The following is an 18,299-nucleotide window of genomic DNA, read 5'->3' as shown; positions in this document are numbered from 1 at the left end:
AGATCTGTTGCCATGCACGTCAACTACGTAAAAATTATACTATGCGAGATTCGCTCACATGAGGCTCGATACACCAGACTCCTTTCTATGTAGTCTAAGTCAGTATCTTCAAAATATTAGTTACTTTGCAGCATAATTGATAGACTGCTTTCTACTATTTGTGATAGTGGATGAAACAAGAATGTCAAAATAGTCAATTATTATCCTAAGTATGCAAATCTTCATTCCTGAATCACGTCGACACAAATTGTGACTATGCTCTTCATCATCATGATGATGTTTGACACCCTCACGTATTGCCAAATTGCATTGCTAAAAAATAGAACCAAAATACCCAAGATCATTCAATAATATTGAGGTGACAATTATCAAAATATCTGCATGCTCAATGTATCCGAATCATTAATTTGAATTAAAATCTGTCATATTGTCAAACAGAAAAACTAAAATATCCATTAAAGTCTTCATAGATATATTATTACAATCTGAAGTCCAGGTTCGATACCTAAAAATCAATTTCTATATTCTGAAAATAATATATGCCTTTGTCATATCAAGAGAAGATATACCTTTTTGTTTTGGAAAAAAAAGAATTTTTTTTTGTTTTTTTATTTTAATGTTTTTTTTTTCCACGTTAGTTTTTAATTAATTAACATGATGGATTTACTTTTCAGATGAAAAAAATAATAAAAAAAAATTCGATTACTTCATTTATTTACTAAGTACACAAAACTAAATATTAATATTTTCTTCTTTATTTCCATATTATTTTTTTTTATCATTCATTTGATAATTATGAGTTGTAAATTAATTAATGAGATAAACACATAGAAATTTGTCTTAAAATTGAACCAAGAAAATGCAAGATACGGTTATTATGTCCATTTGTTTTTTTTTATTACATTCTTTAATCTTAAGAGTTGTATTTTTTTATATCTTATTAATAAATTTTTTTTTGTTTAGAAATGATTAAAAATAGTTACTTTTTCACTTTTTTTATTCATTATAAAGTTACCATCGTGAATTAATTCTATTCTTTAAATTACTAGATATTTTTTTTTATTTATTTGTGTTTTTTTTTTTAATTCATTTCAGTTTTTTTTTTTTTTAATTTTCTGGATGAGAACAAAAAAAAAAAAAATAAGTCAGAAAAATTGCAATTTTCTGTATTCTGTCTGTCTGTTTTGTTGTGTGTATAGTTAAATTAATTAATGAAAAAAGACAAAATAAAAAGGAAAGTTTTGTATTGAAGAAAAGTCAAAAAAAAAAGGAAATTTATCATTAATGCTTATTTTATGAAGAAAGATCTTAAATATCGAGGTCTTTGAATGTTAAAGATATTTCAATTATTTTTTTCTTCCTAATTTCATTGATTGTTTACAATATAAATCTGTCTAAATATCATCATAAATACAAAATATTTCACAATATTTCAAAACAAAAAAAAAAAAAGAGAAAATTATAGTAAATAATAATAAAAATCCAGTCAGGTGACACGGTAAATAATTTTTTGTTATTGTTTTCTTATTTTTCACTATCGAAAAATACTCAGCGCGGGAAAAGAGAAAATTTTAATTAAATTCACAATTTTTTTTTCCTTTTATCATTAAATTCTGATATCAGTTCCGACGATCATATCAGTTAAAAAAGATTTCTTTTATCAATTTTTATGTATTTAATGCTTTTTTTAAAAAATGGAAAGATAATGGTTTTTGGGTTGTGTGTCGACGGTGTTTCTGGTTTTGTGGAATGAATCATGTTCTCGAACAATGTTAATTAAATTTCCTCATTTCATTGAGTAATTTTTTATTTTTTATTTATTTTTTTTCCTTCATGATGGTCGTCGGTGTGTATTTTTATTTATTTATATTTTATTATCTCTCTGTGTGTGATTTGATTTGATTTTTTGTTTGTTGTTTTTCTTTTTTTTGGTGAATGAAAATTCTGAAAATGGATAATAGAATTGTAAAGTTAGTAAGGTTTTCAAAAAGATTTTGCAGTTTTTAAAAATTCAAAATTTAAAAGGCTTTCAAAAAATTCAATTTTGAATTTTTTCAAGGAATCAAAATTTGACGGCTTTCAAAAATTCAAATTTGAACGATTTTCAAAGAATCAAAATTTAACGGCTTTTAAAATTCAAAATTGAAAATTTTTTGACAAATCAAAATTTAACGGCTTTCAAAAATTCAAAATTGAACGATTTTCAAGAAATCAAAATTTAACGGCTTTTAAAATTCAAAACTGAACAATTTTTGACAAATCAAAGTTTAACGGCTTTCAAAAGTTCAAATTTGAGCGATTTTAAAAAAATCAAAATTTAACGGCTTTCAAAAGTTTAAAATTGAGCAATTTTCAAGAAATCAAAATTTAACGGCTTTCAAAAGTTCAAATTTGAGCGATTTTAAAAAAATCAAAATTTAACGGCTTTCGAAAGTTCAAAATTGAACAATTTTCAAGAAATCAAATTTTAACGGCTTTCAAAAATTCAAAATTAAACGATTTTCAAAGAATCAAAATTTAACGGCTTTCAAAAATTCAAAATTGAACAATTTTCAAGGAATCAAAATTTAACAGCTTTCAAAAATTCAAAATTAAACGATTTTCAAGGAACCAAAATTTAACGGCATTCAAAAATTCAAATTTAACGGTTTTCAAAAGTTCAAATTTGAACAATTATTAAAGAATCAAAATTTTACGGATTTCAAGAATTCAAAAACTCGAATTAACGAATTTTAGAACTTGATTTTGATTCAATCTAATTCTAACTGTCTTCAAATATTCACCAGCTTAAGAATGTCCATTAATTTTAAATCATGTGATTATTTGTGATGATTGACGCTGAGTCATTATAAATCACGTGACAAATGAAACATGTAATTAACTGCTAATAAGCCGTAGTAAATTAAGCATTTAGTTGGCATTTAGCATGAATAATAAACCGAGAAAATTGTAGATTCTGAAGTTAATTAAGCCATCCAACGCATGAAAATAGGAATTAACAGCACATACTTACATTATTATAATATTTACTATCAAATTGAATTATCCAATCAAAATATTCTTTTTCATCGAAGACACTGAACGATATTAAATGGTTTTTTTTTTGTTGTATGTATCTTATACTCAAAAAAATACAAATAAGGATTTTCTTTTTATTGTAATGATGAGATGAACTATTATTTATGTGTGGTTTTTTTGTTTTTGTAATGAATTTAGTATGGTTGATGTCTTTGTTGGCGTCCGCCTCCTCTTTGCTTTCCACCTTGGTAGTTGCCGCCGCCTAAAGTAAAATAAATGAAAAAATTAAGTTAATTTAATTGAAATTGTTTGTTGTAATTTTAATTAAACTGTGGATTTTAGGGAATTATTGTCAAAATTAAGCTGTGGCAATTTTGACAATATTTCCCTAAACTATGAACATCTATGCAAACAATTTCTTGGACATGCTTTTTTTTTCTTAAAATTCTCAAAAAGTCAAAAATAATTTCCGAATTTAATATTTTCTTCATTTTTGCATCCAGAGTCGCTACGAGTCTCTAAATATATCAAGGTAAAGTGGATTCAATTTTTTAAGCGCATCGACACTGGCTGACAACATAAAGAAGCAATTTTTTTTTTGACACTTTTATACACAAATTAAAAATTTTGATGATAAAGCAATAAAAAGTTATGAATTAAATTATAAATTATGCATTTTTTTTTTTGGAACTAAAAAGTCTAAAAAATTTGACAGGACAGGATGTAAATTAAATTAAATTAATTAAATTTCACTAAGACTGGGTTTTGAATTGTTTTGAAAATTGTGTATTTTGATTGACAAATACCTCTACTACCACTTCTTCCTCCTTGTCGGTAACCATTGAAACCATAATTTCCGCCATAATTGTCTGCAGCGACGAAATTGAAAAATTTAAATGGAAATAGATAATAAATTTAACCGGTAAATCAAACTGCATATTTGATTAAAAATTAATTCATCAATTAATGTATGAATTTTAACAAAAATCTATTGAAATTAGTTGAAATTTAAATGATAAAAATTTGAGTTGATTTTTAACTGTTTCTTGAGTTTCAAAAATATTTAACGGTTTTTCAAGATTCAAAATGTGTGAAATTTGTGAATTTAAGTTTTTAACGGTTTTTGTGAATTCAAATATTCAAAGGTTTCTGAGAATTCAAATTTTAACAGATTTCTAAATTTCAAAATGTGTGAAGGATTTTAAAATTTAAAATTTATGTGGCGGAAAATTCAAATATTTAACGGTTTCTGTGAGTTTAAATTTTTACCGTATTCTAAAATTTGCAATGGGTTTAAATTTCAAAATGTGTGGCAGTTACTTTTAAAAATCAATTTTTAGTGATTTTTAAATTTAAATTTTAAAATTTCAAAATATTTAAAAGGTTTTAAAATTCAAAATTTAGGTGGCGGTTATTTAAAAATTAAATTTTTAAGTTTTTGTAAATTCAAAATTTCAAATTAAGCTTATGAATTTAAATTTTAAATTCAAATTTTTAAGTTACAAAAATTTAACGGATTTATAAAATTCAAAATTGGTATTCATCAAGTTCAAAAAAAATTTAATTTGAACTATTTTTAAAGGTTTTCGGAAGAACAAATTCGTAGTGGTTTTCAAAGGATTAAAATTGGCATGTTTAAAAATTTCAATTAATGGTTTTTGGAAGCATCAAGTTGTAAAGGGTTTCAAAAATTGACAAGCTCAAAATTAGGTTTTAACGGTTTTTGGAAGTAATTGACAAGTTCAGATATTGAACCAATGGTTTTTGAAAATGTAAATTTGTAACGGTTTTCAAAGTTTGAAAATGACAAATTTTTAAAGGAATTTGAAACAACTTTCTTGAAATTTTGATGACTGATGACTTTTTCACATCCCTGAAATTCTAATAATTTTTAAGTAAATTTAAATCAAACCTTAATCCATACTGAGGTAAGCGATAGATTGCAATTTTAACTAGTTAAGACTATCTAGAACAGTCACAGAGAATTCAACAATTACTTAGAAATTTGAAAGCTCAAAAGTGCTTCCTTATCTTATCTCTCTGTTGACTGACTGTGTATTAAGAACTTTAAGTAAAAAAATTGAGGAAAAAAGTGAAAATTGCAATGACCTTGAACGCTGATAATGATGTGACACATTTTTAATTTGAGCCTGAAAAATAAGAAATTGCAACAAAAATATTGTTTTTATTTTGCGACGATCATGAGAAACACATTTTCGATTTTAGAGAAGTTTTTATTTTGTCTTCCAAGAATGACATTTTTTTCTTTTTTTTTTTGTATAATTTTTCTTCATCTTCCGGTTCCACTATTTTTTTTTTTTTTTGTAATTTTGGCAAATTATACACAAATAAATTTGATGTTTTTTTATAAAATTTTTCAAAAAAAAAAATTAAAAAATAATGAATTTTGTGTTAGAAACAAATAATTTTTTTGTTTTTTTAAAAATGTAAAAATCAAGAAAAAATAATTTTGTTAATTAATTTAAAAAAAAAGAAGAATAAAACCTTAAATGATGATTTTTTTGCATATATTTATGTGTAAAATATGAATTTTTTTATCATGTTTCTCAATGTATTTCTCATGTATCATCTCACCTTTTTTTTTCTTTATATTCTCATCGTAAAAATGTGTCACACCTCATAAGAGACAAGTAGCGATCAAGATCATTCAATTATTTTTATATTTTAATGGGGCAAAAATTCTTTTTTTTAAACTATTTTGAAAATTTTTTCAATTTTTTGGACATTAATATTTGATTAATTTCTATTTTGTGTTTGTGTGTCAATCATCAAAAATACTTATTAATTAATTTCCATACAAATAGTAATAAACAAAAAAAAAAAAAAAAAGAGAAAAAAAAAAGTAAAAAAGTTCATCAAAATTTCAAATCGTTTCCCAAGTTTAAGTTTGTCATCAAAAAAGTTCAGTGAAATTCTTTCAATTTTCTTCCTTTTTTTTTTTAATATCTCCAAAAACCAAAAAAAGACGGGGCAAAAATAAAGAAAAATTTCAATAAAAAAAAAAAATTATGATTAATGACAATAAGTTTTGGTTCTGTTTTTATAACTCATGAGGCGGCCACATATTAACTAATTAAATAATTTGTATATTTTTTTTTTCAAGGGAGAGATGGAAAATTAGACAAAAAAAATATGTATATATATATATTTATATAGAATTAAAAACAAAAATAAGAAGATAAATTCAAAATAACATTGGAAACATGCAATCAACTTTCTTTATGCTGTTCTTTACTGTCTGCAAAAATTTTTCTTTTTTGCTGCTGTTTTGTGTTTTTTTAAAAAATGTTTAAAAAACGGCTGAGAAGCTTTTCAAATTTTTTTTGCTACTAATCATGCTAATCCATTGACAATAAGCTCTAATGTCCACAAACTAAATGCCACTTTATAGCAAATAAACTTAAAAATACTTCTCATTCGTTTTAAATATGTAATAAATGTACGAGAATGAAGTTGGTTCCTTTTTCAATAAATGCATATTGCGTTGGTTTTTATGAAATTTAAGCTTTTTAACAATTTTTAATCATTTAGTTATTAAATGATTATTTTTTTGATTAATTTGATCAACATGGATCAGTGAAAAAATGTCAGAGATACTCAATATATTGGACAAATAACAGAGGAATTTTCCATTAATTTTCATTATTTTGCAAGTTAAAAATACGTAAACGTAAGGTTCATACGTACGTTAAATGAATACGTAAACGTAAGATTTTTTACGTACGATAATAAAATACGTAAACATAAGATTTTTACGTACGTTAGAAAAATACGTAAACGTAAGGCTTTTACGTACGTTAGAAAAATACGTAAACGTAAGGTTTTACGTACGTCGTAAACGTAAGCTTTTACGTACGTTAAATATACGTAAACGTAAGCTTTTACGTACGTTAAAAATACGTAAACGTAAGCTTTTTTACGTACGTTAAAAAATACAAACGTAAGCGTACGTCAAAAATAACGTTAAATATACGAAAACGCAACATTTTACGTAAGTTAATGATGCTATGTAACAATACGTAACGTAATCCACTACGTAATAACCGAATTATCGCAAAATTCATCTCAGAAATCAGCTTTTAATCGACATAATTCACATAAACCATTAAAAACCCTTTATTAAAATAAAAATTCAACTTCAATCTCCTACTCAACAAGCCTACTTAATCATCAAAAATTATTCTTTTTCTTTCTTTTTTTTTATCCGGATTTTATGTTAGAAAAAATGTTCTGGATCTTACATGACTAAAATAATAATAAAAATTATAAAGTCAAATGTAAAAAAAAAAAATGATAAAAAAATTCTGAAAGTTGCATATTTGCACTTCATTTATGTTTTGTTGTTGTTTTTTCTTATGATTGTAATAATAATAATATAATAGAATTAATTAGAATCCTTTTTATGCTTCTTCCATACCCACTCCACTAATAAAAATTTAACTTAAAAAAAAATTGCATTTTATGCAAGAAATTTTAGTTTTTTATTTGATTTTTCATCATTATTGAGGATCAGAGTTGCTCCAGAGTTGGTCACCCATAACCACATGCAGTTACAGGAGTATCCAACTCTAGCCTAATACAAAAAGCAAATTCTAAATTTGTAAAAGCAATAATTAAAGGATAAGCAACTAAAACCTAACCTAAAATAATAGTTATCAAAAAGCAAGCAGGGGAGCAACTCTGACTTGGAATATATATATAAAAAAAAGTAAGACTCGACATAATTCAATTTGTGCCAAAAAATTAAGAAATACCTCAAAAAATTTATGATTTAATGAAAAGAAATTTAACTGAATGTTTCCAAGCTTATCATTTTCCTTAAAACTTTCTCTGCCGCGTTTCTATATTTTCAAAAAAAAAGGTCATTTTTAAAAGAAAAAAAAAATTTAATTTTTTGCACCCCCATTTACGCTATTTCTAAGATATTATTTTGGAAAATACTTTTTTTATTTATTTTTTTTTTTTATCTTCAGTTCTAAAACCCGCAAAAAGAATAAAAATCATCCATAGGATGAAAAATTATTATTTTCGATTATATAAAAAATATATAAACCTAGCATTGGAAGATATCAATGCTCAATATTTAAATATCAATCCACTGACATCATCCAATAAAGGAATTAAAAAATAAACTAACTAAGCGAATTAATTAGTTAAATTTGCTAAGCTCTACTGTCCTCTATCTCCTTCATCTGGGATTTATGAAATAGTCAAAAGCTTCTTCTTTGTATCGTTGGGATGAATATATTCATTTTTTTTGTTTGTTGTGTATGTGCTATACATATAATTATTATTATTTTTTTTTGTGGGAAGGCACTTTTAAAGAATATTTGTTGATTAAATCACAACATTTAATCAGGATGCATCAGATGCGATTCTAATGGAACATCTTGAAAATTTAACGGATTTTCAGAATTTTTAAATTTTTAACGGCTTTTGAAAATTCAAATTTTTTAAGTTCTGGTAAATTTCAAATTTTTAACGGTTTTCAAAAATTCAAATTCTTTAGTTCTGGCAAATTTCAAATTTTTAACGGCTTTTATAAATTCAAAATTCAAAAAAAATTGAAAAAAGTTCAAATATCGTCCCTTAAGTAACCCACATCGCGAGCATCTGGCATTCAACATTTTATAATGAAAATGGAGAGATTTGAATCTTGAAAATCCTTTAAAATCTTTTTTTGGTAACTCATCAGCACAAAAAATTATTGCTTTTTTTTTCTTTACGTTAAATGTGAAATTAAAAAAAGTTTAAAAAATAATATTTTACGAGGTATTTTCTCGTGGTTCTTATTTTTCGCAAGGTATTCATTTTGTTATTAATTTTTTAATATTTTTCAGCAAAAACTTTGAATTATTATTTTTTTAAGAAAATTGTTATTATTTAAAAAAAACAGCAACAGTCGAGAAACTTTGTATAAAAAAAGTTAATTCTTTTCTTTTTTTTTCTTTTCAAAAAACTTATATGAAGTGAAATTTTGATAATTAAAAAGAGGAAAAATGTAAACTAATTAATTAAAAATTAAAAAAAGAAAATTATATAAAAAGTGAATGTATAGAAGTTTCTTGAACGACATGAAACTAACAAAAAAGCAATTGCAAATCGTATAAAGATTGACGGAAATTTTTCGTCAATTTTGTGCACGAATCAGGGATGTTTATGATTCAGGCAGGAAAGTTGCGCGATCTATGGAGCGTAAAGAAACAAAATGTAAATTATACGATTCTTATTTTTTTTAAAAAAAACAGCACAAATGACCACGAAAAGAAATTTAACTTTTAAATTGAGTTTAATATCGTTCAGATTCTACTATTTTATGTATTTGTTTGATTTGATAACAAAACGATCCTTATCGAAACGGGAAAAAAAGTATATAAAAAGTAGTAAAAAGTATTAAAAAAAATTTATGAAACAAAAAAAAAAAGCTCAAATTTTGTTTTTTTCATATTTTATAAAATAAGAAATAAGAAGAAAAATTTTCTTTCTGACAAATTTTATGATTATTATTTTTTTTTTTATAATTATTATAGTATTTATATGCATAATGTGTATTCATTTGTGGTAAAAGATGCGTGGAATGGACAATATATTATGTATGAAAACAATTAAGAGCATGAGATATACATAATCTTAATGGTTACAGTAAAAAAGGTCCATTCTATATCATCTTAATTCTGATTTCTATAATTTTGATGTTGTTGACTACTATTATATTTACCGTAATTGCCACTTCCGTAGTTTCCATAGCCTGAATCATAGTTTCCGTAGTAGCCGTCCATTGGACCACCATATCCACCCTGATAGTTATCGTAATTGCTTCCCCAATTTCCTTGATTCCAACTACCACCACCACTCTGATATGGTCCACCACTACTGTAATTGCCGCCCCAATTTCCACCTTGGAATTCTACATTAGTTCCAAGAAATTTTTTGCCATTAATTATACGAGAATAATATGGGGAATATATATATATCAACAAAAATAAATATCAAATTTTTAACTTACGTCGGCCACCACGTCCTCCACGCATATTTCTGCCTCCACCGCCTCCACGCATGTTCATCATTGGAGCATTATCTGGTTTTGGTGTGGCTTTCTTCACATCAACTTCCTTACCACTAATCGTTTGCTTGGGAGTCTTTAACAGTTCATTTACAACTGTTTCCGAATCGAAAGTAATAAAGCAGAAGGCTTTACGTTGATTCTTTTGCTTATCAAATGGCATTTCCATTTCCACAATCTGAATATCGACAAAACAATTAAGACAAACAATTAGTAACTACTTTAATGGCATAAGGGGTCATTCGCAAATGACATCGACTAGCTTAACCCCATTCCTATCTTATATCCCATCCCAAATATTGACGACACTTGCAAAAGACCCCAACATAACATAAAATAACAAAGAACAAGTCACTCACATTTCCGAATTGTGCAAAATAGGCTCTAATCTCATCGTCACTGATTTCAGGAATTAATCCACCAACAAAAATTTTTCCAGTCCTTGCTTTTGCTTTCTTTGGATCAACTTTCTTGTTGTTAATTATATGATCACCAGCAGCAACAACTTTGTCAATTGATTCAGCAGCTTTATAAACAATAAATGCAAATCCACGTGAACGGCCAGTTGTTGGATCGGTTTTAACGTTAATGCTGTCAATTTCACCATATTGACCGAAATGATCACGTAATTCCTCTGAAAAATTGGAAAAATGGTTTTTATTAGTAAATTGCTACGTATAAATACGTACGTAATTTTACGTAACGTAGGCAAATTTGAAAATACTCACTTTCTGTCGTTTCCCAGCTCAATCCACCGACAAACAGCTTTCTGTAATTTTTTTTTATATTTAAATGAATTCAAATTCAAAATTGAATTTTTCCGAAAAAGAAAAGAAGAAGAAAGAGAAAAACAAAAGGTTAATAATGTGCTTAAGTTATGTCTATATAAAGTTTATAAATATGTCAATTTTATGTTATAAAAATTGTGAATAAAAGTAAATTTTTTTTTAATAATTAGGAAATTTTTTAAAAAGGATTTAAAATCATTAGACTTAACGAAATTTTAAACGCAAATTTTTTTAAAAAAAGTATCTTTGTGTGCATTAATAATATTATTACGACTTAATATCCAAGTATATAAAGTATTCAACAACCCCAGCAACAAAGCTACAAATTTTATATTTTTTTATTCTTAAGTTTATATGTCAAGTATAAAGTAAGTAAAATCTGTAAAAACAAATGTATTTAAAATTTTATTACAATTATAACAATATTACAGTACAAAAAAAAGTTATTTTATTAATTAAGAAAAACGATGTGACTCGACAAATGCAAAGTGAAACGTATCCGAAAAAAATTTGGGGCTGGATCATCAAAAGTAAAAGAATCATCACCAAAAAAAAAAAAAATATTTATTTTTTGTGTGTTTGAATAGAAATCTATAGCAAAACTTGATCACTCGTGACCAAACAACAACAGCACATTTTCCCCAGCATGGAACAAGAACCCGCCAAAAATTAATAACAATCAATAGAAAATAAAGTTAAGTTGGAAAAATAACGGTCAAAGAAAATTTAAAAATTTAACGGTCAAAAAATATTTGAAAAATTTCAACGGTTTTTTTGAATGTTACGTAAAATGTATGTACGTCTTATTTGAAAGTAACGGTTTTTTGAATGTTACGTAAAATGTATGTACGTCTTATTTGAAAGTAACGGTTTTTTGAATGTTAGAGAAAAATTACTTACGTCATTTTAAAAGTAACCGTTTTTTTGGAAAAATACGTACGTTATTTATGAATGTTACGTAAAGTTTACGTACGACAAACGGTTTTTTGAAATTTACGTACGTTATTTTTGAATATTACGTACGTCATTTTTGAAAAGTAACGGAATTTTTGGAAAATTGGACAAACCTACAGACCAAACAGACAATCTACAGACATTAACGTTCGTTTTGCTTACGGGAAAATGCACTAATTACAACAGAAATTCAATTCAAATCGGCCGACTTAATCAAAATTAAATAGTCTTGTGTTTAAAATTGTCATAAATTTAGATGAAAAACGATCAAAAAAGAGAGAACAAATTTTTTTAACTTCGCTGGATCTTAAAATTATCACAAATCTGTCATATTTGTTCATTATCAATGAATTATTTTGGAAAAAGTTTTTTTTTTTTTTAATTTTTTTTGATTATGTGTTTTTTTTATGACGGATAAATACCATCTCACTTCTCATGGATGTTCTCGTCACAGCTTGCTTGTAGCCTCCAACATCATTGATATTGTCCAACCCGATCATCCGTCATTTGTCACGTGTGTTTATTTTGTGGCAGTAGTGTCACAATCCTCGTATATCTCAAATCCGTTACCTCCGAGACATCCTCATTCACATTCACAATTCTCTCTCTCTCTCACTAAATAAACCTGTGCATAAGAGGAACAAGATTATAGTTCACTCATTACAGCTGGGACTAATTTTTGGACATAACGCTATATGTTTTTTTTAAAGTTATTTAGTCTTCTTTACTTTTTTTTTATACTGACTTTAACAAAAAATCAATTTTACTCCGAATCTTACAGTTATTTAATTATATATTCAGCAATAACGAATTTTTTATATATATATTATGTATGAATCAGCAATTCCAACAATCTAGACAATTCGATGATCAATTTACATATTCCGGCGAACACAAACACTTTATCATTCAAAAATATATAGTTTATGTACGTTATCAGGTACTTAAAAACAAAAATAGCAAAAAGACTAAAAATATCTCCCAAATATATATATTTTTATAAGCCAATAAAGATCTGAAATAATTTAACTAGGTAGACAAAAAAAAAGTAGTTTTTTTTCTGGTCCTTAAAGATAATAAAAAAGGTATAGCAAGAAAAAAAGGATAGATTTTAAAGAATTTCATCGACGCGTCATATTTAAGGTAAGGCATGTTCAGGTAGACAAAAGCATTTATCGTCAAAATTTTGTTCTCAGCATGTAAATTTACATTACTGTATAAAAGTTAAAAATATATAAATCAATATAAAGGAATTAGTAAACTCATTCACACATTTCTCTTTGTAATTCGGACGAAAAAATTCACTGACTTTAAAATGGAACTAAAAAACACACGACTTGGCTTGAGAAGAATCAACGGCACCCACAAAATAAATTAATTAATTTTGGTCACTGGCTGTATGACGTCATTTAATATAATTTCTTACTTTTTTTTCACCTATTAAATCTTTTACTTATACACTAATTAATAAATAAAATAGAAATTAACTAAATTATGAGGATCAAGTTAAGTTTCTGTCTGAGAACAAAAATTTGAAGATTTGCTTCATGTCCCGTATATATATATATATAATATAAAGCGCGGCACGAATCTATAAAAAACATTTTTATGTGTGTATACAACACACATCAGACAAGCAAAAAGTAAGCGGCAGCATTATTATTTACCGGCTTCTTCTTTTTGGCTTTGCTTTGTACGCATTTCGAATGAACGAAAAGAGAAAAAAATGTATGGAAAAGAGGAACTGCTAATGATGTCACATAGCGGCGTCTTATTTATAAAACATCCACTGGATGTTGTCAATTTAATGAAATTTCATTTAATTTGACTGATATTTAATACAATTAAATTGAAAAGTAATACAAAATGCTTTAAATGAAGCATGAGAAATGGTTAAAGAAAATGTGTATTTTTTACATCATTTCTGGATGTTTCCTCAATTCCGCCATTTTAACAAGCATGTGCTTCTTTCTTAAATATGCGTAGTCAATGAAAATCTTTAAGTTCAAAATTTAGACAATAAATCCCGCTTGGATTGAATAAAAGTTATCGTAAACTAACATATAGACATAAATCTTCTTATTTAATTAACTTTTAAAGCAAATGGCATCGGATTTCATGGGAAAAAATGCTTTTGAAAAAAATGCGATGCCATGATTGTAAATGATGAAAAAATTAAAAATTTCATATGAATAAGCATTTTAAGGGATATAAAAAGATCATTTAATGCTATTTGAGATCTAATTAACTCACCTGTCATCGTCGCGTCCAATTTCTGATGAATCTCCACCGCCGTTTTGATGATCCATATCTTGTCCATTATAACCATCATCTTGTTGCATTTGATCACCGTTTTCATGTAAATCTGCCATTTCACTTACTTATCTTTCTTTCTAATTAATCACTAGAACTTAAAGAATACAACTAACAATGGTATTTGAAAAATAATTTGTGATAATTATGCTTTCGGTTTCTGAAGCAAAAGTTGGAATTCAGTTTAAAGATAACCTCTTTAAATCATCAGGATTGCCCCTCGAAAACTTTCTCAACTTCTCTATACCGAACTTTTTCATTTGAATATTTTTTTAACCGTTAAATCTCAGTTGGCTTTTTAAGTTTCTTTAATTCATCAAAATTTCAGTTTTAACATTTTTATTATGGCTTTTTCAACAATTTATCCTTATAGAAAAGGATTTAAATCGCAATGTAAGAAGGCATTGCCTGCAATTAAGCGATACGAATCTTCTGATAATCGAATATGGTCAAATGATGTCTTACAGCGGTCCATTGGCTTACGTGATAAATTGACATGTAATGAACTCAATCAGTTCATGAGTGATGGAAGTAGCTCATCTGATATCAATAGTTTGATTGATGAAATTAAGCAGAAGGATGAGGAACTTGATAAGATCCACAACATGTACAAAGCATTGTCTAAGAAACTTAAGGATATGGAACAAGGCACCAAATCCAGCAAAGTATTTGAGATTCAGGCTGATGACGAGACTGCTGACAATAGTCAACAGACAGCTAAACTGAATGACAAAGAGACAGTCAAAGCTAGAACCGAAAAGTACGAAGAAATCATCAAGGAACGCGACGAACTTAAACTGGAACTATCAAAACTCTCAAATGTTGAGGAACTGCTGAAGAAAATGAAAATCAGAGCTGACGAGGCAGATCAGATGGAAAAAGAAATTGCCCAACTTAAAAATGATCTTCAAAAATGTGGACATGGCGGTTCCGGTGACCGATTAAAAATAGAACCGACTCGAGTAAATTCCGACACACAATGCAGTCAGTGCCAACAATATGTCGCAGAATTAAGAGAAAGTAGGTCAATGCTTGAGTTGAAGGAACAAAAGTGCATTGAATTTGAGGCTGAAAGGAATTTTTGGAAGCAACGTGCTGAGATGATAAGGTGCATGGAAGCTGAGCTGATTCTTTATAAGGTATTGTATTGAGGGGTCTATCCAATATTAAAATCGAGGATCCCCGAAATTGAATGAGTTACTATGATAATTACAGACCAAGTACGAGGAATGTGAATGCAAGCTACTCAATTTAAAGGAAGTCATCATAATGGCTGAGATGAATGAGGTTAAATTGCGGGAATCACAGAATAGACTGAAGACTATGGAATGTCAGCTGATGGAATCCGAGCAGCAAAATGAATGTCTTATTGTAAGTTATTGGATATACTGTTTTAAGGTGTAGCCAATGGATGGTACTTGGGTTGATTACTCCGATTGTGTTACGGAACAGGCACACCACTGGTAAGGTACAGGTACAGGTACAATGGTACATCTGGTATGGTTAAGTATCTTATTTACGGGATATAACTGATATCATATAGTTGTGCGACGGTACACATAATTTACGAGTTGAGCACCTTACGGTACCAATTAGCATGGTCACTGGGTAACATAAGATGCTTATTGAGCATATACTCGTATGTTAGAGTACGGTAAACCTGTGCCGCATCAGTATCAGTACCTATCCCATACCATACCATAACCGGAGCAATCGACTCCCAAGGTTTATTCCTACATCCCTTCCGTCCTCAGTATCCACAGCATCAACATCAAAACATCCAAAATCACCTTTGGACCTTCATAATTCTTAAATTATCATCTAAATCTCATACATCCTTTACAGGGAAAAATAGAACAACTCGATATGGACCTGAAAGAACGTGACGTATACATCAACACACTTAACAGCCGGCTTAGTAAAAATTCCCGCCCATCATCCAAAAAGAAAGCAATAAAATGTAATGAATTTGTACCTGGAAAAGTACAGTCGATAGTTGAGAAAATGACCAAGGAATCATCATGTGGAAATAGCACATGTAAATGTAATATGAAGAATTGTCACTGTCTTAATGTCCCTAAATCACTTTGTACATCTTCTAATGAGTCTACATGCGAGAATTTGATCCTTAATGAGTCATACTCATCCAGTGACTGCATGAAAAATCCAGAATTGTCAATGTCGGAAACTGAAAGGCTTAAAGAGGAACTTTCATGTGAAGAAGTCAGGCTGTTGAGGCAACAGAATCGGGAACTGGACATGGAAATTAAAAGATTAAAGGAACAGCTGTGCTGTGCATCTCAATTATTAGAGGAAATTGAAGGTCAAAGATCATCAAATTTTGGATTAGAAGGTGAAATAAATGAGCTGAAATCCAAACACAGTCAGGAATTGGAAGAGCTTAACACCAGCTATCGTTCCTCAATATGCCAAAAGATGAGTGAGATCCAGACAATTGAAAATGAACTTAAGGCACAACTGGAAGAGAAATATGAACTTGAAAAGAGACTTTCTGATTCTATGGAGGAACTAAATGGAATGGAAATGTATAAGAAGCAATGCAAGGAATTAAGAGAATCCATAGCAAGCCTTGAAATGAGTAATGAACAGAAATTAAAGGAAATTGAGTCTGTTAAGGCTGAATGTGCCAAAAGTCAGGAAAAAAACACAAAATTGGCTAAAACTATTGAGGAACTGACTGCAGCTGTTAAAAAATTGAAGGATATAAGCTGTAAAAAGGACCATGAGAAAGCTTCGTCAGCAGCACAACGAAACATGATCAAAAATTCAGTAATTGACCTTAAACGATATAATAAGGAACGAACATTTATGATCCAGAGTTATGAGAAAAAAATAAGAATTCTTGAGGCTGAAAATGAAAGCCTTAAATGTTTAAGGGATAAATATCTTGAAGAAAAGTCCAATAAGAATCAAGTGACATTCCAATCGGAAGACATTCTTATTGAAAAATTATGGACATTTGGTATGAACTCATTAGATTATGAGGAATTGACAGAATTAAATGATCGTGTACGTGTTGCTATGATGAAAATCTGCAGAAAAGATTCACATCCAGACATTGGTGCCAATTATTCCAAAATGATTGAGGAATTATGTCAAAAATACAAAATTGGACCATCAAAGCAACTTCTTATTGACAGTTTACCGGTACGTGACAAAAAGGATATGGACTTAAGCTCTACAATCTCATATCCAAAGAGTCGACGTCTGAGATCCAGAAACGTACAAAAAAGACGTTCAAAATCTTCAGAAATTACAAAATGAAAATTTTATTCAAATTGAATGTAACAAAAAATGATATCCATAAAAAATTATGCCTTAACTATATCCATTTAGGTATTAATAATATTATTCATTGGTAAAAACTTTAAGGAACTTAGCTGTTTTGATCACAACAATTATTTTTGGTCTGGGGGTGATTCCGGAAGTGATACAAAACTTGAATTGCTGCTACTGCTGCATGATGAATATGAATAAATTGGTCCCCGTTTAAGACTCTCTATAGCTGATCCAATTGGATCTAATGTAATTTGTGCTGGAAGTGATCGACGATTAGCTTTAACACGTGACACTTGCCGAATTATTTCTGGTGATAATGATACTCCATAATTTGCAGGCTGCTCTTTACGTTGAAAGAATGTCTTTAATCCATTCCTTTGCTTCTCTTCTGGTGACCAATGTGTACATACTTTAGACGAAACATGTTTAAATTTATTGCCTGAATTTGTGATTTTTTTATTGGAACAATTTTCATTGCTTGGCGTTTTTTGCAAGTTTTCTGATTTATCTTTGGTCGGTGTCAGGAACTTCTTCGGATCACGTCGATATGGAACTGATACAGGTATTTTCTGGAAGAATTCAACTACTTTTAACCACATAAACATTAAAATAGCAAACAAATCTCTTACACTAGACATTTTTAACTAAATTTTCCAACTTCTGGGCTCGACACAGTGTTGATAACTGATGATTTTAGGTCCTGTTCTTTGTGTTGTATGAAATTTTAAAGCTAAATTACTTGATGAACAACTCTGAAAATTGAGATTATCATAGTTTTATCCCCTCATAAAATTCAAAATTTAAAAAGTCGTTAAAAATTTTAAAAACTTTGAGCTGAAAAT

General features: G+C 28.1%; 3 protein-coding genes across 5 annotated transcripts; 1 reads left to right on the top strand and 2 right to left on the bottom strand.

The window, feature by feature from the left end:
- Positions 1–1,174: 1,174 nt before the first annotated feature.
- On the bottom strand, positions 1,175–14,349 carry sqd (RNA-binding protein squid). 3 transcript variants are annotated; one of them, XM_070651496.1, is made up of 8 exons: positions 14,098–14,349; positions 10,831–10,871; positions 10,462–10,736; positions 10,046–10,280; positions 9,758–9,946; positions 3,825–3,887; positions 3,014–3,280; positions 1,175–1,944 (listed from the first exon to the last, which is right to left on the bottom strand). In XM_070651496.1, the coding sequence occupies exons 1-7, from the start codon at positions 14,214–14,216 to the stop codon at positions 3,213–3,215; spliced, it is 990 nt and encodes a 329-aa protein (XP_070507597.1). In that variant the 5' UTR covers positions 14,217–14,349; the 3' UTR covers positions 1,175–1,944; positions 3,014–3,212. The 3 variants fall into 3 exon arrangements, with proteins under 3 accessions (XP_070507597.1, XP_070507598.1, XP_070507599.1); XM_070651497.1 differs by lacking the exon at positions 3,825–3,887 and having other exon boundaries at positions 1,178–1,944; positions 14,098–14,348; XM_070651498.1 differs by lacking the exons at positions 1,175–1,944; positions 3,014–3,280; positions 3,825–3,887 and adding an exon at positions 8,970–9,225 and having other exon boundaries at positions 14,098–14,348.
- Positions 14,350–14,501: 152 nt separating this feature from the next.
- On the top strand, positions 14,502–17,442 carry LOC139099073 (girdin-like). Its single transcript, XM_070651470.1, has 3 exons — positions 14,502–15,296; positions 15,373–15,528; positions 16,003–17,442. The coding sequence occupies exons 1-3, from the start codon at positions 14,502–14,504 to the stop codon at positions 17,440–17,442; spliced, it is 2,391 nt and encodes a 796-aa protein (XP_070507571.1).
- LOC139099099 (uncharacterized) lies at positions 17,424–18,201 on the bottom strand. Its single transcript, XM_070651499.1, has 2 exons — positions 18,087–18,201; positions 17,424–18,026 (listed from the first exon to the last, which is right to left on the bottom strand). Exons 1-2 carry the CDS (start codon positions 18,093–18,095, stop codon positions 17,577–17,579), a joined length of 459 nt encoding a protein of 152 aa, XP_070507600.1. The 5' UTR covers positions 18,096–18,201; the 3' UTR covers positions 17,424–17,576.
- Between the last annotated feature and the right edge of the window lie 98 nt (positions 18,202–18,299).

This window comes from Chironomus tepperi, unplaced genomic scaffold (assembly GCF_022539635.2).
Source record: "Chironomus tepperi strain 1889 unplaced genomic scaffold, CSIRO-AGI_Ctep_v1 contig_461, whole genome shotgun sequence".
In the NCBI taxonomy this organism is placed as follows: Eukaryota; Metazoa; Arthropoda; class Insecta; order Diptera; family Chironomidae; genus Chironomus; species Chironomus tepperi.
Note: the sequence above shows the minus strand (reverse complement) of the source record. Positions and strands in the feature narration are given on the sequence as shown.